Here is a 24485-nt window from a genome sequence, read left to right on the forward strand (position 1 = left end):
TCTGTGTGTCCGTATATTTGTGTGTGTTTTTGGCAAACCCAGCGAGTTGATTGTTGTTACGTTTAAGGGAGGAGGGGAAATGCATGTCCGCTTCAGCATGACCTTCAGGCAGCCAGACTGAAATTCTATTCCATATTTAAACCCATCCACACTATGCGAGACTAGAATTACAGGTGACATTTCGAGGCTTTTCTCTCTCTACATTTCTTTATTTAATGTTAATGACTTCCCACTTTAAGCTACATGGAGCTAGACAGGAGGCGATGCTCTCAGCAAGCTGTCAGTCGTGTATTGATAAAGCTTGGTGGATGGACTAAAAAGTGTGGGAGCATAGAATTCATCTGTAAACCACAGCCATCTATGATTGTCAGCTTTCGCAAATGTTGATTGCTTGCAGATGGCATGAAAATGCTCCCACCTGTTTTTACTACTAAGAGTCTGTATACTCATCTTGTCAGGATTGTTGTGTGTGTTTTTTTTTAAGCTGCTTATGGTCTAGGGAGAGGGGACGCCAGTGTTTTTGTTTTGTTTTATATCAAGCTACCTTGGTTGTGCAATATCATAAATATAATGTGAAGCTGTAGAAAACAACATAGCACATATGAATCTTTGATTTTGTTGTTTGTCTATTTCTTTTCAGACCGTTCTTTCTTTTATTTATCAGGTTGCAGGTCAGTTTGTTGAGGTTTATGATGGACTGAATATTTAGAGTTTCTCTAGGTTTCTCTTGCAGGAATGTGACTTTCTGTGTGTAGAGGTGAATTACCAGTTGGTGTGGTCAGGAGTGTTCCCAGTACAAGCATTTTTGAGATTAAGGCCAGAAAATGTCAGATGGGAGGGTTGTTTAGGAAAGGAGTGTATAAATGCCAAGCAAGAAAAGTCACAAGAAAAAAAAAGTTGAGCTTTTTCATTCTCCAGGTTTTTGCTGGAAGACATTTTACATTTGTTTTTTTTTGTTTTTTTTTTAAATGTAGACCCACCCTTGATCTTTGTGGTACTCATGTTGTCCCCCAATGTCCTTCCACCTGTTGCTGCCAGACTGTCCCTGGCTTATCTCAGTGCTAATGCTAGCTAGTCCCCTGGGATCTGTGTTCCCCACCCTGGAGCTTTTGGGGCACATCATCCCCATCATAGGCATCTGCCATTTGCACAAACACAAGAGGCAAACTTTAGAAACACCTCTGGGAGATTTTTTCCATCAAACCTATCCTTTCTAAAGACTAGTGCACTTTCACTAAAAGATAAAGTTCCCTTGTTTGTGTATTTCTGTTCCCTCCTGGTATCCTTGAATGGATAATGTGGTGTACCTTTAAAACTTTACTCGAATTGTGGTCCAGTTATGTACCTTATGTTTTTTTTTTAATTTAGAGGTATGCTATATTCATGTTTCGAGATGAAATTTCCAGATTGCATGTTAAAGGTACAAAAGATGAGAGTACAGGAAAGGTCCAGTTTAGTGCCCTTTTTTCGGAGAGTGTAGGAAAGTGTAAATGATAGGGGGACTGACTGCTTCCAGGACTCCCCATGATATGTGTTTGTGCCTGTCATCACATTGTGGATTTATGTGCACTTGAGCTGGAAGGGATATGGTCTAACTTTGGATAAGACAATATTATTCCATTTTTTTCCTCTTATCTTTGCTTCTTGTGTTGTTTATTGTTTTTTTGGGGGGGGGGGGGGGGGTTTTGGATATACCTTTTTGTCATTTCTTTTCTTGAAAATTGGATTTAATGAGTCCTGCTGCAAATAGTGCACCAAAATCAAAGTTAATGTGGTCTGCATAGCATTTGTGTGATGGACCTTTGTGCAGCTGTCAGTGGCTTAACTGCCTCATTATGCCCTACAATCGAGGGATATACTGCTCTGGAGAAGTTTCACAGGGTGCTTCATTAGGTTAGCAGTCTAATAATACTGAGGTCTACATTACATTACAAACTGTAGTGCCTCTTTAGGAATGGCATTTTGTGTACTTTCTCCCACAAAGCTTTACATGCCAGCTAAATATGAACAACACGGTTCCAGTAGCAATTTTTGATAGTAGGTGAATCTTCATGAATTTGATAATAAAAATAGGTGAATTTTACCTGAGAGCTATGAATAAGCAGGTGAAAATAAATATTAGCCATATTAACAGGGAAAGATTGTGGACTCTCTCTCTCTATCTTTCTCTCTTTCTCTCTCTCTCTCTCTCTCTCTCTCTCTCTCTCTCACTCTCACACACACACACACACACACACACACACACACACACACACACACACTTGGGACTGGTATCTATTAACTGAAGTGTCAACTTAGATTAACCTGCTAGTGGCAAAACCAGTGAGAAGTGAGATGGTTGTTCTTTTACAAATCTACACTTCATATCTCAGCAATGTAGGGTTTTCCATGTCGAAGATTCTTCATACGGCGTTTGATTTCTCTTTTCGTCGCACCTTTCAGTGAAAGAGAAACTGTGCTCAGGAACAATCCATGTGATACGATGACTGTCCTGCCAGCTCATATTCACATGAGAATGGGAATCACATTACAGAAGTATCAGCATATTGTTTGTCCTGTACACACACATTGGTAGTAGAGTACACTAAAGCCAAAATGAAGGCAATGCTACTGGTTCACTAGGGATGATGTTCCACGGGAACAGTGGCTTGTAAAGCACACCAGGTGCACTGGTCATTTGTTTCGGTGCCATTGGCTGTTACTACATAGCTGATCCGGCCACCACTTGAAGAATCCTGCTGAGCAAGACAGAAAAGTGCACCAGTACAGCAATGCTGACCACTCTTTTAAATCTTGGTAAACCAGTGTTTTACTCAGTCAACCTGTCACACCGCACCATCAAGTGAAATACTGTAACTTATGACAAAAGTGGAGAGCAAGTGCATGTTTCAAGCAGTTAAGCATTATTATTTAGGTGTGTCTTTTCTGGTAACAGCCATATCTGTTTTTTATATTGAAATCGATAGATATAGAACACTTTACCCCACTTGCACTATTGTATTTTGTGAACAAAGGCCTTTTCAATGGTCATAAATTGCTTTATTAATCCATATGGTTACTTATTTTGTTAGGAAGAATGCAGCAGAGATAGTGGACTGTTCCAGAAAGCAGGTCTGCACAGTGTACACGTTAAAGTCTAATCGATGGCCCATGAGCAAGTGTGTTTTCTTGGGTTTGGATGCACCTTTCATAATCCTTTGAGTAAAAAAAAAAAAGTGGCTAGGGACATGTTATGACAACCCCAACATTCTCTGTGTCTGACTTGGAACCATTGGCCAGAGCTTAGGGATTTACAGATCTGTGTTTACTGATCTGCGTGGTCTGTCTCTAGGATTTCAGAAGTCCTTTTCCTTGTTTTTTTTTGTTTGTTTTTTTTTTGGCACTGTATCATATTTTAACTGTATTTATCTTTTTAATGATCTTTTTAATGACTTTTTAATGACTTTTTTTTTCCTATTCTATTAAATTTTTTGCACCACTCCCAATGGTAATACCACTATAAGGCTGAGAGTGGCACTGAAGTACTCAATTAATATTGCATGTTAAAGTAAAGCAGGTACTGCAATGCAACATTAATTTTATAAATAATTTTTTGAATATTATAATTCTGCAAATGTTCATGATAGCTTGAGCATGATGGTTGTAAACATGTAAATACAATTTCTGTGCAGGGCTTCAATGCAACTGTTTAGTAATTAAACCTGGCAACGTTTTATACAGCATGGGCCATTGTCTGGAAAAGCTACCATTGCCTCTCTAGACACAGATATGGAGGGATTATAGGATGAGCCTCGTTGTACTTTGTTGTTTTCCACAGCGCATTATCAGGCCACCTGCGTCCTTTGTTTGTCTAACATTCACACACAGTTTCAGCAAAAATGTTGAAAGCAGTGTAACAACCCATTTATTAATCTTACATAGATTACAAAAGAGACGTTTTGAGATGTTGATTTAATGGGACAAGTAGCACAGACCTGTGGAGATACCTGACTATGTGGTGAATCAATGAAAGTTAATGTTTTTAACTTTTACATGATGGTCTATGAACAATTCTCCTTATGGCAGTAGAACAGCAGGCAAATTGAGTAGTTCTTCAGACTTCACACATGTCCTGATGAGTTCTAACATGTTTGCTTATTGTGTTTGTTATAGCATAAAGTGTTGTCTACCATATCTACATACATTTTTCTGATATTTTGCATCATGAAACAGCCAATTAATGTTACAAATGTAACTTTAACCCTTACCATGTTCTGTTTTCTGCAGTATTTTGTTCATGGTTATATATAAAACATCTCCGTCACCCATCCAAGTCCACCAGCCACACACTAACCTGCGCACCACACACTGTCTAACACATTGAAGTTCAGCTGGGTTGAGATCTGGTGACTGAAGACCTTTGGATGTGCTACAGCATAACAGAGCCATTATTTTGTCAATGATAATATATTATCATTATTTAAATTTAAAAGGTTGTTTCATGGGTCTAAGATTTTTGAGCCAGCTTGTCTCAATCGCACGTTTGACAGTAGTGTTAATTATTGCTTCATATTTATAGAGACACGTCCGCCGCAGGATCGCACTAAACATGTCAACACCGTGCTGCAGGGCAAGATTCCTGTGTCCAGCACACCAGAATTCAAGCACATACTTGCATAAATCCTCTCTTTTTCACACACTCCTCCCCACCTTGCTCTCTTATGTTCTTTTCTCTCTCTCTCTCTCTCTCTCTCTCTCTCTCTGTCTCTCTCTCTTTTTGTGTCTCTCTGTCACACACATTAACCACCAATATTTCTATTAGCTACACTTTTTAGACTATTTGTGATCAAATTGTTAAAACAATTTGCAATCTTAGTAATTTAAGCCTCTATCTGGGTGAAGAGTCATGGGACAACAAAGCTTGGACATACCAGCTAGCAAACCCTAAAGTACTGAAAGTTACATTTACAGGTCAAAAAATTATAATACATTAAGGTTATTTCAAATTTACATTATTGGGACATTTAGCAAGTAAATTTTTTCAACACTATCTGGATACACACAGAACCAGATACAGAAAGTTCTATAAGGTTTCTATAAGGTCCAACTGTTTCTTATTAAGAACTCTTACGTAACTAAAAAATATGAATAAACCCAGAATGAACAACATTTTGAATTATGACCACAATATGATCATATATACTTTTTTCAATACGTTTTATTTGCAAGTTTATAATGCATTCTCTAAGATCTACATGACATTTTACTTTAACACCTGATTATTCCTAAACAAGATATTTTACCTTCAGATTTCATTGTAAAACATTTAACAACATTAAAATGCATTATAACATGCAGTAGATATATTGGTGCAGCCACACAAACACGTCTCACAAGTCTTCTAGCTGACCTTCAGTGGTTACAGCAGCTAATTCAGTTTATTATGTACATTGCATGTAGATAATACGAGTAATATTTAATGCTAATGTTATCTGATGTTAGCCACAGTATTCCCTTTCTGCTGCACTTCTACTGTGCCAGAATGTTTGTATATTGTAAAACCAGAGAATACACTAGATCTGTGCTGTACCTGTCTTGTACCTTTACTTTTTTATTGCTCTCGCGGCGCATACTGTACAGATAAAATTTACTTTGGCTTATTAATGGATGTTGATCGGACAAGGCTGCATATGTTGTGTCCTTTGTTGTTTGTCCTTTGTTCTGGCTACCAGATAGAAACTTACAATCTGAGAATTTAAATTTATCTGAGAGTTTCAAACATTACATTAAAAGAAAAACACCACAGAGAATAACATATCCCCTAGTAATAACGTTTATGTGATCAACTCATTTTTGAACAGAATGCCAGATACAACCTTAGTATTATAAGGTCATGAGTTGATGACCTCTGAAATGATTGAACTAGTTAATCATTAACTTACTTAATAGTATCCTGTGGAGAGCATCAACACTTCCTTCCATTTTTTAATGTAATGACATGTTACAGTAGATCAGAGGCAAACATTTTTTGCACTGAAATTTTGGGAGCTTCTCCTGCTGTTAGCTACAGGAAGATTTTGTTTATTATCTTCCAGTGACGCATGAGGGGGCGTGTGTGAGTGTGTTTCTGTAGAAGCAGCGCGTGTGGAAAAACATCAAAGTCTCTTGTCATGGCGACGGGGAAAGCTTACAGTCCTAAAAAATTGGAAGTGTGTGGTGTTGAAATGTTTTATGAACGGCAGAATTATTTGCACGAGATAAGCTATGGAGAGAGATCTGCATTTTTATATAACAAAATGTGCTGCACAGGTAAGGTACCATTCATCTGATAAATACGGGCACTGGGAGGGTTCTAGGTGAGGAGATGTTTGACAGGAAGAGTGAGTTTACTGCATGTCTGAGAGTTACAGAGCAAGTACAGTGTATATGGCTTTAAAGGTATTTGGTGCATCATTAACTTTTTCAGTTTTATCACTGTGCATAGGTTTATTTTTATGGGCTTTGCTAAAGTTACACAACAATGCTGACCCTGAGTTTTCACTGAAACTGCCATCGACATGATCCAGCAGTTTGTGCAGAGTGGTCTCCTAGGATTTCACTGTACACACTTTATTATCCAACTGGGATTACTGTTGTATTGAAAATGGGATGTATAATGCTATTTTTTTTTCCTTTTTAAATATCCAAGCAGTAGCAAGTGTGTGCAGATGTTTCTTTTATATTATATAATCATAACCTATTATGGATAAATAGCTAAACCATTACAAAGGATTATCATTTATATCACTGGATTCCCCAGTTTAGTGTTTTCTCTGATGTTATTAAGCCTTATTATACTCATGCAGGCCTTGTTCATTAACAGATGAATTGTTAAAAATCATTAAAAAAAATTTTTTTAATCATTAAAAAAATCATTAGCAGGATGACACTGAAATTTTCCTTTCACTTTTGTTTTGAAATCCTTCTCTAAATGTTGAAATATATCAGCTTTTCAAAGTAGTGGTTGCTACAAGCTGGTTCACTGTTTATTATACGCAACCTGGTAAAGGTAATGGTAAAGGCTAAATAGCGTCAGTGGTAGTGGTAGTAGTTAGTTACTAGTGGTTGTGTTTTGTGTTTTCTCGCCATCTAGTGCTGGATTTATGAAGTGTCATTAAGAAAAAAATAATTCAGCAATTCATTTGCTATCTGTTAAGTTCACTTTGTGGGGTATATGTGTGATTTTTGAACAGATATCAGATTAATATTTGTGTACACATTGTAAAAAAAAAAAAAAAAAAAAAAATGAGTGCTATAATTTAATCACAGTTTATGTCATGGGTTATTTTGATGATGATGGGTTGATGATCAGTTTTGCCTTTGAATAACAATATGTAAAAATTGAATAGCACAATACTGAGATAACAATAACAGAGGAATGAAGAAAGGTCAAGTTAGTTGTTAAAGCTCTAAATGAGTTACAGCAAGAGTACCTGTGCTCCTGAAACATTTTTTTAATCTCCCTATAATTCCATTCTTCCTGTAGTCAGCTTTAAATTCGTTCACTCATTCATCTTCAGCAACTGCTTTATCTTGGTCAGGGATGTAATTGATACGGAGTGTATCCCGGGAACACTGGGCATGATGTGGGAATACAACCACGATGGGACGCCATCTTTTTAACTTTACTTAATCATAAAAATAAAAGGTTACTTGCTAAGACGTAAAATATAAAGTCCATCTGACCTACTGCTTGTTGCTTCTTAGAGCCCACAGTATCTGCACTGCCTTTTAACTGTGTGTCTCAGGATGTCCTAAACAATAACCTCCATTAGAGGGAGACATCAGATAAGTCATCATTATCACTCTGTTTTTCCTGTAATCTTGGGTTCCGGAGTGCCGAATGATCTGGACCCAAAAGCCTGACACATGGGATTTTCCCTGTAAACTGTAAGATGAGTCATTTGAGATCCCAGCTTCTGATGCCAGTGCTAGGAGATTCTGCTTCATCCTCAAATCCTGTTTTAATGCAACATTGCCATCTGATCTGTGGATTTAGGTCACTATAAATATTAAAGGAACATGAGTCAGCACAATGGCTCTTGAGAAGAGATGGTCAAGGACACATGGACACTGTAACACGGACTGCAATGTTTTGTTTTATTATTATTTTTATTTCACTGTAGTCCTGTGACACGGGAATGGTTTTCACTTTTACTTCCATTTAGTTCTAAAAACCGTTAAAGTATTAAATTATAGTGTTTGGGGTGTGAACATTCCTCTTTATCAAGGTGTGGCGGCTCAGCACACGCTCTCACAAGCAGAGAAACCAGGAGAAGAGATAGCGAAGGAAAATATGGCAGATACGAGTTAGGATAGGATCCACCGGTGTTGGAGGCAGGATCGTGTTACGCCCTACACAGGAATGTGAAAGCTGCCATTTTATAGTCACCCTCTTTCCAAAGGTGTCCTTTTTCTTCACATTATTCATTAGGCATTAGTCTGCTTAGAGTTTACCCAGAAAAAAAAATTATGTAATAGCTGGGAAGGATGTTTTTAGCCCTTAATCAGTTGAGTGTATGATAATGTTCTTCCTGAGCACAATTCGTATGCTCCGCATGATAGGAGTAGCATAAGAAGAGCTTATATCCTTGGTGTGAAGTATGTAGTTAGTAGGTTTATGTATTGTTTAGTTAGTTTAGTTACATAATAAATATACCAAAGATACCTTGTCGCTGGGGTGTTATCATCACATCTTTTACCTAGAAAGTCCATGTGGTGTACCTGTAGCTTTATAGCTAAGTTCTAATTATGTACCTTAAATTGTTTTTAAACGTTTTCAGGTAAAATATACATATTGAAGGTGCATACATTATAGACCCCCACTCCAGTGTTAAGGAAAAGTACAGTTTAGTACCTTCATTTCTGACAGTGTAGTCTGTGTTTTTTTTTTTTTTTTTTTTTTTGAAGTATCCCTGTCTGCTGCCTTACGGGGAAACACTTTAGTATGCCTTGAAAAATAGCAAAGAGGGATTTCCTTATTTTCCAACCACATGACTAAATTGAACGATGAATATGGGAGACACTGTGAGACTGGAAATAGCCCATAGAATATAACTAAATCCTCACATGAAAGCTTTTATTGTTGAAAAGACCCGTCTGGTTTAGAAGTAGCATAATAAGCACTTTTGCTTCGCGTAATGGGACGTTTCTTCTGCATGCCGTTACAGAAATGGTCTGATGACCAACTTGTTCCACAGTCTCTGTGTGAATGCATTAGTGCAGGCGGTCTTTGGCTGGAGAGCCTGTAGTGCCTCTCTGTCGCATTCTTGAATGCTGAATGACGGTGCAGTGGAATCGCCGTGTGAAACGTTGCTGGAGCTGGTGTGCTATGAAAAATTTGCCTCAGATAAGATAAGATAATCCTTTATTCATCCTCCAATGGGGAAATTTGCATTGTTACAGCAGCAGATATAAAGATATAAAAATAAAAAAAATATACAAATATGAAAAATCTAAAAAGAGACGCACCAAGAATGCACAAAAACACAAACACACAACAGTATTAAAGTGACAACAGATAGTTGGGCTTGTGCTGTCTCTGCCTTTCCAGGCCCGGATGTCAAAATTTATCTTCTTTGTTTCAGATACTGATAGATGAAAATATATTAGTATTATTCAAGGAACACTTTTTTTTGTTCCATTGTACTAATATTTCAAAATCTATGTCTTTTCATGCGTAATCTCAGTGAGGATTCACCAGAGCTTGTGATGATGATTCATCTGCTCAACCTGATGATTCTCACAGAGTGCTAGCTGAGGACGAGATGAGGAGGAGGTCACTCTTGGTGTGTGTGACTGGGTGGGGACCCCTGGCAGTGACACTTACGCATAGTGACTCTTACAGATGCTGTGGGATAAAAGGATAAATGTATATAATGGGATAAAAGAAATCATCAGTTTAAAATTTATATCCAGAATTTATATAATTCTGTAAAGCTGCTTTGTGACAATATCCATTGTTAAAAGCACTATACAAATAAAACAGTGACTCTTACAAATGCTTTCCACTTTGTAGTAACGCTAGTTTTTAAATATGACGGACACTGCGTGACCTTTGTCTCTGAATATCAGAATAAAGGTGAGAATAAAGAATAAGCCTAAAGCTGCATAATCACCCAACTGGAGCGGTGATAGTACTACATAAAGAATCAGTACTTCACAGATCACTAAAATGTTCATGTTTTATCTCTAGTTAATGGTGATATTCTGTATTTGTTCCCCAGTACTGCTTTAATTCCTCATGATAGGGTTACATGTAATGATATTATAGACGTTTAAGAATCGTTTGATCCGTTAAGCCACAAGCTCCATTGTAGCAGGGGAGCTCTATCGCTCCTAGGGATATTGTTTGAATTTCTTCTGCCACTCCTTAATTCCTTCACTTGTAGGGACACATGTGTGTAAGTGCTAAAGTCATTATTCAAGGTGTGTTCCTCCACGTCTGTTGCAGAGTGTCTGAATATCATAAAATAAACACTTACGCGTACTGTGCAGCAGTCAAGTCTGAACAGGTACAGTAATGGGTTGTATCTTTTTTGTTAGATATGGTAGGAAGCTGTCACATGGTAAAAGGAGAAGCTCTTTATCAATGCTGCATTACGCTCCCATGGCACAGTATTTTATGACTGTGTATCTCTGTTGTAGTCTGTGTTGATAAGACATTCTGTTTGCTTATGGCACAAACTTTATAGACCAGTATGTTAAGATGTTGCACAATGCAGGATATTTTAGCTTTTATGATGTTGGTAAAAATCTGAAAATAGAGCAAGTCTAATAGTGACCATTCTCATTTGCAGGAAGTCGTTTCTGCAGTTTCTTATGGAGATGGAAAACGTGTACAAATTTAGATTGGGGGCAGATGTGTATATAATTAAAACTGTAAAAATACTAGGAAGTGTGCTTATGCGTAATTCTTCATGCTTTTAACCCTTTTATCATGGCAGATACAGTTCCATGTTATTTGCAGCGATGCTAGTGGTGTGTGTGGGTGTTTGAGGCTTGTTTGGGATGGGTGGATGACTAAATGTGCCGTCCTGTGGACACCTGAATGACACTCCTTTTCCTCCACCCTTCCTGGCACCATGAGTAACCCATGATTAAGTAACATTCCAGATAAATTAGTAATTGTTAAAGAGTTTATGCCTGTGCTTGTGCACACAAGCAGAGAAAGTTCAGTTGTAATTAGAAATATATTGGCATTATGAAAGTTCAATTAAGTTCAGTCAAGTCAATATTTACACATCTATCACAAAAGTATTCACTGTGAGGATATTCTAGCTAGTTGTAATATCAGAATGTGTCAGAGTTGTATCTCAGTCCAATGTCACTTTCTCCTTTATCTCCTTTAATGCCTTATTTTCCTGCACCTACTGTGTAAGGTGTGTATATGTATATAGTGTGAATATGGGTGGTACATGAAGCATGCTGGTAACCACACCTTGAGTTCTTGGTCTCTTGTCCCTCCCTCTTTTCCTGTCCTGGCAGAGCAACAGGGCGGGCAAAGCCAAGCCCACAATGTCCTCTGAAATCTTAGAGAAAGCACACACACAGAGCAGGGACAGCCCCATACTCTGTAGCCTGTAGGCATCTTTTATTCTGAGGGAACACAAGGCAGAAAGGAAACGTGAGCTGACAGAGGAGAGAACAAAACCAAACCAAGAAAAGGGTGAAGTCCATTTCAGCTGGAATACACCCACAGTGCTGCAGGCTGCTGCTCTGAAAAGCAGCAAGAGCTTTGAGGACATTAACCTGTGGATGGACACAGGAAGAGAGTAGAATCCAGATTGAATCAGCTGTCATTAGCCTGATACAGAGAAAATGAGTTCTGCACAGAAACAGAGGAACTACTCCTCTGACAGCATGGGGAGATCCAGGGTGCCCTCAGACGATGGCTTCTACCAAGGCATGCTTAAAGCCACGGATGGCAGGAAAGGTACCTGAGTGAGATCTACCTCGCTGTTAGAATACAAAGCTGGTTGATTAACTAATAAAAATGTACAAGTGTTATTATTAACTTACAGCGTTTAATCACTTAGACCTCGTTTTCTAGTTAATCTGAGAAATCTGCTACCATCCTGAATGCTGGTTTATGCTGCGCTAAAAGAAGTGCTGCATAGTTTGTGGTTTTCTCTTGGAAAGAGAAAGTGCACAAGTACCCACCACAACTTTTACCATAATTCTGTGCTTTGATGCATTACTGAGGGCAAAGACTGGAGTTATACTTTATGCTTTCACAATGTAGAAAAAACTTAGTGGTAATCATGTGTTTAAGCTTGTTATTTGTATGTATAGTTATTCACTGAACTGCATTTCTAGGTGTTTTGGAATTGTTTGCACTGTACTGTATCAGGATTCGCTTTATTGCTGGGTGTTTGAACAAAACAATAGATATAAATGTCTGATGGTGCCATAAAGCTTTCAGATCAGGTGTCTCTAACTTCAGTTTAGGTTGAAAAGATCCACACCCCTTTTATCCTGTTGCCTCCTACTGCTGTAGATGAACAAATATAAGTAATCGTGTGCAAATAATGTTTCTGGCACTAAGACAATGGCACTACTGACATGTTTAATGTACTATTAATACATTCCTGTTCTTTTTACACTGAGGATTGTCATTTATCATTAATATTTAGAGGTCTTTTATTTATTTACTTTGCACCCGGTATTCTCTCTTGTGACTTATCAATAATACATTACGTTTCCTAATGATTAGAACCGAATTAGAAGCAGTCATTCATGGCAGATTCCTGTGTTCCTGACCTGACATTGCCCTAAGGGTGTGGTCCATTGTAAAGCGGCAGGAGTGATGGCTTAACCATTACCACTGAAATGCAATAACTGAATGAGGAATTCTCCAACCATAAACTCAAAGTACATGCTCTTTAAATGTCTCAAGTCTCAAAGGCTACACAGGAGCAAACTGGTTAGATGTCGTAATCTACATATTTCCCCCGCACTCGGAACCACCGAAAAAGGAAGTGTTTTATTGATGAGGGTGGAGTACTCCACCCTCATTGGTGAAACTTCAGCAAGTGCTCACCATAGCAACGTTGATACAATAACACTCCGCCCTGAGAAATGGAGAGAAAGTAGAGAATATGTATGTCAATGGTCTGATGAGGGTGTGTCAGTGGTCTGGGATAAGTGGGTTTTAATGGCTTTGGCTTATCATTTTCTTTTTAACTTTCTTTAAGGTTTAGTTAACCATCATGAAACTCCCTCTTCTGCTTTGATTCATTGTGGTTTCACCCATGTATTGTAGCCATAACAAGCCTCTGTCACCAGTTATTTTTATTGGTCAGGAAGTTTCTTCTGATGACTACATGCTAATTTATGACTCACTGAGGTAAAATGAGCACTGGTGTCTCTCATAGATAGCAGAAATCACCATCTAGTCAGCATGGTTTGAATCACTGAATTATATGAATCACTGAATCATTTATAGTGGATGTGGGTCTAATACACACAAGAATAGACCTTTCCAAAAGTGTAATTTCATGTTCATTAGATTTCCAAAGCCAGTGATGGTAAGTCACTATGAGGAGACTTTTTTCAGTAATATACATGATGCAATCATTACATTGTCGTGATTGCGACAAGCATCATCTCTATGCTCTCTGTTATTATCAACTACAAATAGAGTAGTAGGGATTCAGCCACTGCTTTTCTTCTGGACGACTTCATAGTTTTTATTGGCTAACAATTACAGATTTACTGTTTTAACACAGAAGCATGATTCATTATTCTTGAAGGAGCATCAAGCCGACTTATTTGTTCATCTGATCAGTCCCATAGTGCACCTGTTATCTGCTTATATGCTGTTAACTTATCTTGTAAATTTATTCTGATAAGAATACCTGGTAAATTAGTAAATTTAAATCAAGATTGAATTTTACTGGCTCGCTCACACGGTTCATGACATATATGTAGAAACAGGAAGTGACCTATGTAGTGGTGGTGACTGCCCTTTGTTTCTTAGTACATGATTAATCACTTCACTTCCTGGTAGAATGAAATTTCGAAAATATTAATAAAAAATATTTCTATGCCACAGTATTTAAGCAAGTCCTGCTTTCAGTGAACTGATGGGTTTAAGCTAGTGTGAATGTCCTAAATATTGGACATACTATGTGTCCCCTGTGTGTCTCTGTTAACTGAGCTTCAAGTACAGCACTTTCACGTTCCTCTGATCTTCATTTTGCCCAGTAGTGTTGTGAGTTCCAGTGTTCTGTCTATACATGTGTATATGTGCTGCTCAAGGCCATCCCCCGAGCTCAGATTCTTGTACTGGCACTGTTAAAACCCAGCTAAGCGTGCCAAGTGATCTGCCATGTGAACACCCATTTCAGATGTGTGTGTCCCTGAGCCAGTTTGTGCTTGTGGCTTGGTATGAGGTGAACGTGTCTGTGCAAAGGGTAGATTTTGCCATTATCTGTTTTTGGTCAGGCTGAATCAGAGGAGATCCAGACCATCACTGTCTACTCACTATTCTTACTCAAATTATTGTGTAGTTTTAAAATGGATTTTCTGTTCCAGTGGACATTGTTAATTTTATCTTGGCAGCTATGCTTAGCATACATGATGTATGTATGATTTCAACTCATAAAAACATAATCCTTATTTCTTTTTGTGTTTTGCAGATGAACGGGACAGGGTGCAGAAAAAGACTTTCACAAAATGGGTGAACAAGCACCTGATCAAGGTAATTCAAGTTACTCTGTTACAAATTCTTAAAAGTTTGCTGCTGTTTCAACAAATGATTTCTGTAATAACCTCTTGTCTCACATGCTCAGGTCTTCTTCCACATGCGAGCACAAGTTATAGTCCCCCCCCTTACACCTTATTAACGGGAGAAGACGTATATATTATTTAACCCAAATGTTGAAAGGAAAGATAATGGAACATCTCTGTAAACTATCAGTTTGTATATATGCTAATCACAGCAGGAACACCTCAAATTTTTAGTGCAGTGATGAACTTTGATCCTTTTTCCTAAAGACATATGCCTAATACTTGTAAACTTGGAGTCAGGTGGAAGTAGAACATCATAGGGAAACACTTTTGCAGTTGACTATGGGAGTTTGGCATTTGAGGGAATAAGGGATTAAGCTTGAGGGATCTTGGGGTAAGACTATGGAAAACATTTTTTTCCATACCCTTTGACTGTATTTGACTGCTCTGTAGTATAAATGTGCTCAGATAGCATCAAGAAACTAGCCAAATGGCAAGGCAAGCAGCTTTTTGAGGCAACAAAATATTTTGCGTAGTTAACAGCAGTGGTTTTCAAAATGGGGTTTGTGTGGTTTTTTTTTCTGTTTTTTTTTTTTTTTTTTTTTTTTTTACAGTGACAGAAACCACAACCCACCATCAAAGTTATTATATTTATTACTAAGTTCTTATGGTTGTGATTATGGGTGTGTTCTGTCACTGAAAAGGTGTTTAAATAATGGTCCTAATATTTGAAAGGCTGGATTATATACATTATATACATAAATGATTATATATACACATATAAATCTGATCTGAAGGTCTCTGCTGAATTTCATTTACAGTTAGTGGTCTCTGATGGTAAATGGTTTGAGCACCTGTGGTTTAAAATACAACATAAACATCTCTTTGAACATCTCTCCCCCAGTCATTGTTATGCTGATAATTCTCACCATAACATATTCTATCCGGACTACCATCTCCAGTTATTTTACTCTATATAATCTGAGAAAGATCAGATCATATACCTGTTGGAAGAAGCAATAACAGTCTTCATCCAGGCACTTTAACATGTTATGGTTCAACTACCGCATCTCTGTGCTTGCCGGTCCACCAGCTTGACTTTGCAAACAGATTTAAAACTCAGCAGCATGTCTGGTCTTGAATTAAAATGCCTCTTTTGCGCCTCTTCACCTCAGTCCACACTCTCATTTTAGCTGCTTCTAGAGGTTATTGATGCATGTCTATATAACTTCTAACCTTTTTTTACTTATAAGAAGTCATTATTCCACCCCAAATAACTAGTCAGTGCGAGAAACGCACCTGATTATATCACCATCACTTGGTGCTATGTCTAAAACTCTTCTATATCATGATGGTGGAATGAACTGCCTGACTTTATTCACTCTGCAGAACATGCTTTCTTATTTGTAGGTCACATTGGATACACAGGTCTGCCAGAGGAATGCATGTAAATCTGCAGTATATTTTACCCCCCGGAAACAGAAGTGTTATTGTAAAGAGCGAATTTTAAATCTATAGCTTAAAACATGTTGTCAGCAAACTATTCATAGCTCCTTTTCCATAGTGTACCTCAGTCAGAGCTTCGTAATTATTGCTAAAGACCGGCCAATTTATCATAGTCTAGTCAGAATGGTGGGGGGTTCTGAGAGAGGAAAGATGGATTATAAAAGGCTAACTTATCCCTCTGGACTTTTCCATTTGTAAAGAAAATCAGCTTCTGTTACATCAAAATATGCCATGTCAGTTTTCATTTTACAAAAGCAGCTGCTAAGTTAGGAGTAATAACACGGAGTTTCTGTTTATACTGATCAGCCTCCAAAAGACTAAAGACTCCCATTCATTAATCCATAAAGAAAAAAAAACTCTTGCACAAAAGACTATTCTGCAGAAGTCCAGGGTAATGCCAGAATCACACCACTTGGCTGAAAACAGTTTTGAGAGTTTGTGTGTGGTTGTGAGGGTGAGTCAGAGACATCTGGATTCATTTCGCTCCCCTGAAGAGGCAGACTGGCCTCCTGTAGCCTGTGTTTGGCTGCGGGTGGCTGACTGTCTGCCTTGGACCTGCAGCAGCAAGCTGTCTCCTCTCAGCCCTACATGAATTTCTTCTGGCATTCATTTAAAGAATGCCACTGCAGTGATTACAATCTTAAAAGTGGTGTAAAAAAAAAAGAGGTCTGGGATTCAGAGGCTGTATTCAGGCTAGTTCAGTTCAAAGTTGCTTTACTGTACTGGCTGATTTGCTATACCAGAATAACAGTGCTCAATGTATTTCACCATCAGTGAAATGCAGCAGTTCCATGATGGATTATTCAAGTTCAAATAAAGGATATTAAAATAGAGGACATATCTTTAACAGCCTATTAATAAGTTATTATCTTGTTAGAAAGGAAAGTCCTTCTAGATTAGGTAGTGTGTAGAAGGTGTACGTAGGTCTGAGGTCTCAGTTAAAGGTCTACTTTCTGCCCTTTAAATCTAATTGTTTTATGGCATGTTAATGGCCTATCCTCAGGGCAGGAGATTAGGGTGTGTAAAGAGATATTGTTGTGACTATAAGCACAAGTCCATTTTTGTTTAAGCTATGGAGAGGGAAGCTTATGAAAGCTTATAAAAGATTTTGCCTTTAGATGGTCTGTGAAATCAAGGATCCACTGTATTCAGGATTCTGCATTTATTTAGCAGACCAACCCCAAGCTACCTCGCTGTTAGCCTGGATACAACCACAAATCCGTTTAATCTGTTTAAATGTTACGTCACCAGACAGCGCAATGCTGCTGACTCTGTATGGACGACTCTGTGCATGTATACTGAAAGCCAGACAGACAGTGATAAAATGTTATAATTAAGAGTGCTAATTTTACACTAGCTTTTACATGTCAACAGCTTTAGAGTGAACACAATAAGATGAATAGCTTCCCTTTAACACAACACAATAGCAGTGTATTGCTTAGTGTTGATGGACTGGAGTCAGTGAGCAGTGTGAAAACTGAGGCATTATAAATGGGGAGGGGAACATAATGGGCTCTGTGCTGTAGTTTATTACTCACACCTCTACATTTCACTCTGCAAATATTCCATTGGGTAAATTAGGCAGGCGGGGCGGCGTGAAGTAGTGGAACTTTGAAGGCACATCTATGGCTAATACATGTTACAATAGTGATCCCTAGTGGTCAATCTAAGACACTGCATTTTTGCATTTCATGTACTTTCTTACAGAGCTGATTCCCTTTGTGAGAAAGTACATGAAAGGGTAAATAACAGGAAAATTTGTTTCACTTCTGTAGGTTGGATATATAAGAAAGGAGAGGTGTGAAAATGGATGTGCTGTACTATACTGCTATACGTGTTATACTAGTTATCATGGGTATAAATTTATGTTGGGATCAGTGTTTGTGGTGACATTTTGGAATGTTAATTAAAGGCTTTGTCATCATAAAAGAGAGTTACTTTTACAGCAGTAAATCTTCTGTCATATCCTTTGAAACATAAACGTTACAGACATCAGTCAGGTTTTAATTAATGCAGTGGTTCTCAATCTTCAGGGCCCTCCAGACGCTCCACAGTTTTGCTTTATCGCTGTGTGGACCATCTGGAGATCCTAAAAACTATTCCCTTAGAGGCAATGCACTTAGGTTTATAAATGTGAAATGTTGTCTTTAAGGATTAGAATACAAGTTTTTGGCTGATGTTTGCAGATGAATCCAGTACTGCTACAAACCTGTATATAATTAAATCTTATATTTGAATTAATTATTAACAGTACACAGTACATTCCTCTAGATCATAAACAGCTTCCATAATTTATGAATGTGAATAATTCATGTTTATAAATGTGTCTAATTGCTAAGTCAACTTTTTTTTTTTTTCAATTTTTTTTAGTCAGTATAGTGTACTTTATAGTGTATTTATTCATTATCACTTCATTGCCATTCCTTCTCTTCTCTTTTTTTCATCATTACTGTGTTTTTTCTCATCTCATGCCTCTTCTTCTCATGCAGCACCAGAGAGCAGAGGTAGGTAGCATCTGCACACAAGCCCCAGCAGGACTGGAATCTGCTGCATTTTCTGACCTGCATGAGTTTCCCTCTCTCCCCCAGGGGAATTTTTTGTTTTGTTTTTTTTTGCTTTAACGTGGAGCTTCTTATGCTGTCACTTAAAGTATGAGGAATGTGGGCTTGTCTTGCAATCAAATTGCTTATAGGTTTTCTAAGCAAGATAATTTTTAAATAAAATAACAGCAAAAGAAGTCCACAGGGCTTTTACTCTCTCATCACTTGGGTGTTTTACATGCACCATTACAGCACCCTTTTGTTTGCTGAAATGTTTTAATGAGTTGCAGCACTGGATGGTCTAAAACAATATATGTGTGGCAGTCTGGGGAAAAACCCATCGGATATCGCCGTGGCTGATTTCTGGCAAAGAGAAAAAATAAGGTTTTTCAGTGTATATAACATATTTTGACACATCAACAAGAAATTATCATTATATATCACCCAAGTGACGTGGAAATGTTTTTATTTACTTTTTAAAATTTTTTCCTAGGCTACCTGCACATCATGTTGTAGGAGCCAGTTTAATGCGGTGGTACAAACAGTCAGTCTGCCTAAAGGTGTCTAAAACCTTGCTAGAATTTCAGTACCACTAAACGTTATACTTTGATTAAGTTGCTGGATAGCTACATGTGTCAAAATATCTGAGATGCATCTGCCTCACAGTTGGAATGGAATCTCTCTATGCAGTTTTTCCCTTTTCACTTTTCTGAACATATTTCTGAACATATAGGATTCAGAACTATTTATTTAACCAAAACCTGAAAATATCACCACGTGAAGGGTTTTCCCAGGCCACCACACATATTCCTAAAAGCACTGCTTGGTTTCTCTATAACTATAGACCCAAAACATTATTGTATATATGAGTGCAGCTTTATGGTTTTGAGTAAAGAGCAAAAAAAAATGGGGATAGAGGATTGTTTCAATATATCATCAGAACCCTATGAGTCTACTAAATCATCTGTCAAAATGGTAGGCAGCTGGTATGTTGGCAGGTGTGTTTCTACTAAAGTCAGGGTTGCTTTCCTGCCTGGGGATATGCATTCCTCTCCCGTGTGTGTTTGAGGCTGATACTCTGTTACTGAGAAGAGTAAAGACTAGTGCATTGGAATAAAATGCTTCACTTTAAAGGGCTAGTAATCTCTATTAAGGCATAAAATGATCTTTGATGACTCTATGCTCTGTTTGTCCTCAGGCACAGCGTCATGTGACTGATCTGTATGAAGACCTGAGAGATGGCCATAACTTGATCTCTCTGCTGGAGGTGCTGTCCGGAGATACACTGGTGAGCCTCAATGCCTGTATAACACTGAATGACTCTGTTCACTGTCTGCAGCCCAGCTCAACAACCAGCACTAACCCTACACCCAAACCCTGTCCCCAGGCCTGACGTGAAGCTGAGCTACTCCTGAAACGAGCTTAGACCAATAAAAACCGCTTCTATCGATAACAAAATATGTTTTCTTAATCATGAGATGGGTTTTTGCAAATTTAATTTGATCTTGATGTCGTCAAAGAAACTACATCTATGTTTTGAAAAATAATTTTTAAAAATATAATTTACTCTAAATGTTTATAATTTATTATACAGATCCAAATATATAATTACTAATGCAAATATTGAATCACACCCAAAACCAAAACACTGGGTTTCAGATGACCTTTGCAAACTTTTTGTTCTCTGCTGGCTTGATGCCATGCTTCAGTACTGCTTTTCCTCTTGGCCGTAACACATTAACCTCACAGTCCACTCTATGCCTTTATCTCATTGAACTGTGTGGCACCTGTGTGACTCCTTCTCTCCCTTCTTTGCCTCCATCTCCTTCTATCCCTTCCTACCTCTGTGTGCTGACCTTTGACCTCTGCCCTGTGGGCTTTGCCTCCTCTCTTTTCACTTCTCTTGCTGGGGCTAGTCGAGGGAGAGGGACGTTGTGAGGAACTTGCGGTTGGTGAGTGGGTTTGTCATTTAGATCTTTTCCCTGTATGTGATAGCATGGGTGCATCAGTGGACAGCCTTCATATGAGCTCTTGTCAGAAAGTTCGGTTGACTTTTTAAAGATTTTTTATTTTTTATTTTTTTGGAAAATGCATCAGTCCTCTTTAGATTTGATTAAAAAAAAAATTAGTGTTAATCAGTTTAAAATGGATTATTATGATGCCAAATTAAATGGGACAACTTTTCGTATAAGGTAATAAAATATAAAAATCTTTCAAATTCTTTTAAAGTTTATAGTAGGTTAAATTTTTCTATATGTTTGCTATAACACATTACTATAGTTACTTACTATAGTGTCCGGTTCACCAGACCCATTCCTGTGTATTAACGTATACTTTGTTGAAATGTCATTTAAAAAGACTGAGTGCCACTAACAGGATAATTAGCTTGCCTGTTGCATGAAATATTGGTGCTTTTCTTCTTCTGTTTTCATCTATCTGAACCTCGAGATCATGTTTTGGGTGTGTAACCAATGTGGCAGATGTATCAGACAATCAGTGTTTGTCATTATGGTTATACTTACCAAAAATTGGCCTAAACTTCCATGAAAAGTTGCACTTGAATGCTCGGCAGTTGTTGACCTTGTCTTTAAGCATCCATTAGATGGCTTTATATTTCTGAGACAGGGAGGATAACAACATTAGTTCAAATATGTCTTTCACTTTTTATTGCATGAGTATGGGCTATTGTTTCCACCTCTCTAAATATTTACACTCGTTTTGTCTCATTGTTGTCTTCCTCCATTTGCACTTTTCCTTTTTTTCCTTCAGCCTCGAGAAAAAGGACGTATGCGATTCCATAAACTTCAGAATGTACAGATAGCACTGGATTTCCTCAAACACCGGCAGGTAAGACAGCTCCTACTGATATAAAAAAACAATGTTCATAGGATGTCAGTTAAATTTTTTTATAAATCGCGCTATTTTGTTTATCTCTGCCAATCCCAGGTCAAGCTGGTGAACATTAGGAATGATGACATCGCAGACGGAAATCCCAAGCTTACGCTGGGGCTCATATGGACCATCATCCTCCACTTCCAGGTCTCCTCCTCTGTCAGTGTTAAGTTCCCTTACCATTTACCTCCACCGCCGTTATCCTATCCAGTCTGGGGAAATCAGTTGGAAGTCACTTTCTTCTTGGTCTTGGTCACCATCTTTTTGGTGGTTTGGGTCATAACCGTCAAATGGCATCTAATCAATCATTTCCTTAAATTAATTTCTTCTTTCTTTACTAAAGAAGTGGGCAATCATGGGTTTGGTTATTGTAATCATACTAAAACCAACTATTATGGAAATACATAAAACTAATTAGACATGTCTTGAGAAGACAAATTTTTGAAGTAAATTGAATTTTCTATCTTAAGTTTTAGTTTTGTGTATCCTGATTTGTCTGAATCACTGTTGCTTAGAGCTTTATTTTTAGCTCAAAAAGTATAAATTATTAATGGTCAGGTGTTATCAATAGCCTTATATGCTATTTTTATATGTTATATGTAGGTATCCTACAAGAAAACACCAATGAAAAGTTTGTCAGCTATGGGCAAGATATTCTTTTGGCCCATTAGTTCTTCTGCTGACAGAATTCCCATCTTAATTCACTTTTCCAAACCTGAGTCTGTGATGAGTCACATATTCTGTACTGCAGGGAGGGCCAGTATTTGGGTGTGTCGGCTGTATCAGGGGGACATCTCTAGATGGAGGCTGATGGCCTACATGAGGGAATTCCTGATGATTCATTTGTTTTTGTCCCATGTAACATAAACTTAAATTAGATATCTGTTCCCAGGCTGTTGCTTGGCCTTCGCTGTAATCTCATGGCCCTCGGCTCAAGCCAAGTACACAAACATAATATTAGATGACTGCGTGTGATGCCATTGATTTGACGTTAAAACCATTTTAGCCGGCTGCATTTGTCACTTTAGTGTGATTTTAATACCTAATCCTTGGCCAAAACAGATCTTCCATCCAATACTGCCACATTATTTCATTTACCCAGTATCTCCCAGTGCTGAGAATTTGAGTTCCATTAAGGTGCTTAACGTAAGGGCCTGGAGGTTAATGGTAATTGCTGGAACTTTGTTCATCATTCTGAAGTGCATGCATGCATATGGTGTTTTTTATTCAAAATCTTTTAATGATTTGCATGCTAATATCCTGTAAAAAGTGATTTATTATGGACATGTTCCTGTTCAAATTGCACATGTGTTAAATCACATGCATTTTTGGTACCTGGTAGATTTCAGACATCCAGGTCAATGGGCAGTCTGATGACATGTCAGCTAAGGAAAAGCTGCTCCTGTGGTCACAGCGGATGGTGGAGGGTTACCAGGGTCTGCGCTGTGACAACTTCACCACCAGCTGGCGGGACGGCAAGCTCTTCAATGCTGTTATTCACAGACATGAGTAAGTACTCACGAAGGATACATGGGACATTCAGGAGCTAGTTTTGATGGTATTAGTTAGAGCTGAAGCATAATTACTATGTTTTCACATCATCAGTCCTTGATGAATCATATTTTCAATTAAAGCAATCCTTTTTTTTCTCATCAAATGTGAAAGCTGTTAATTAAATAACTGACAATTTTACAGGAAGTAGTTATATCAATCTTGTCTTGGGCTTCACTCTTATTCAGACTTGAGTTTGGTCCAAAAAAAGTAGAATGCCCCTTTGAAAGGGGAATTTTTTTTATTGCCCTAAGGCTGGCCTGCTACTGTAGTATTCAAGAGGTGTGGCACTTAAGTATGTCTGTGCACAAAGATCATAAGCATAACTGTAAAATCTGGAAAAAGTGTATCAAAGGTAGCACACTAGGACTTCTGCTGTCTTGATGGAAAGATTAATTAGTTTATAAAGCTCAGGTTAAGTTTAAAAGCAGTCAGACATGTATTTAGTAGGAGAGGAAAAACATGAATGTTATTTTAGCGATTACATAACACAACAAATGGTTTTTATTCTCAATAGATGAAAAAAGAGGGAGTGGCTGAATGAACAGGAATGGAAAAAAGCGGTTTAATGGTAGAGGGAGTTAAAGAGTTAAATAGTTTAGGGTGTGGTCCATGGGGCGTCATTATGAAAGAAAAGACAGTCATCCCCGTAGGGAACCTTTTTGTTGTGAAGCATTAACATGTACCTGCAAAGCTTGGGTCCTGCCTTTTCAGAGTGAGAGCAAGAGCTTGATGTTTTTGTCAGGCAGGAACAGTGCTACTGACAGCGTTGCCGAAAGAACGAGGACGTTTTTACCACCATGTTGCCGTCATTTCTCTTGGCACTTTTTTTGCACCTGTTTTAGTGACTGGAATATGCATTTCATTATTTGATTTTGTGCTTTTGGAGTTTTGGATATCAAGTTAAAAGAGTTTTGGCTAAGCCATGCTGAATTACAGCTGTAAATGAGAAGTGGAAGAGCTGCTGTGAAGGTGTTTATAACTTTCTGCACCTAGAACGGAAAGGCAGCAAGAGCTGGGCAAGGCAGCGTCATTTATTCCTAGCAAGGAATTATGCTTCTTGAACATCTGGATTGTTCTTATGTTGAGAATTAATGACGAAATTGCTGTGCCTTGAAATATAACAGCAATGGTAAAGAAGCCCTGAACATTTTGTCTGCATTGGAGTAACATTTTTCTTCTTAGCATTAATTCTAAGAGGCATGATGTTCAGTTTAAAGAGGAGGCTGTCAATTAAGAAGCGTC

General features: G+C 38.0%; 1 protein-coding gene across 2 annotated transcripts in view; it reads left to right on the plus strand.

Moving 5' to 3' along the window:
* The window catches only part of plecb (plectin b), a 114545-nt gene that overhangs the window by 62574 nt on the left and 27486 nt on the right, over window positions 1-24485 (plus strand). Inside the window, exons 2-8 of one of the 2 annotated variants that reach the window (XM_053227729.1) lie at window positions 14661-14722; window positions 18747-18761; window positions 19996-20085; window positions 20714-20749; window positions 21567-21644; window positions 21744-21848; window positions 23032-23198. In XM_053227729.1, the coding sequence (XP_053083704.1) occupies window positions 14661-14722; window positions 18747-18761; window positions 19996-20085; window positions 20714-20749; window positions 21567-21644; window positions 21744-21848; window positions 23032-23198 (553 nt within the window). The remainder of the gene's footprint in view (window positions 1-14660; window positions 14723-18746; window positions 18762-19995; window positions 20086-20713; window positions 20750-21566; window positions 21645-21743; window positions 21849-23031; window positions 23199-24485) is intronic. The other variant, XM_053227748.1, reaches the window with a different exon arrangement.

This window comes from Pangasianodon hypophthalmus, chromosome 1, assembly GCF_027358585.1.
Source record: "Pangasianodon hypophthalmus isolate fPanHyp1 chromosome 1, fPanHyp1.pri, whole genome shotgun sequence".
Classification (NCBI taxonomy): Eukaryota; Metazoa; Chordata; class Actinopteri; order Siluriformes; family Pangasiidae; genus Pangasianodon; species Pangasianodon hypophthalmus.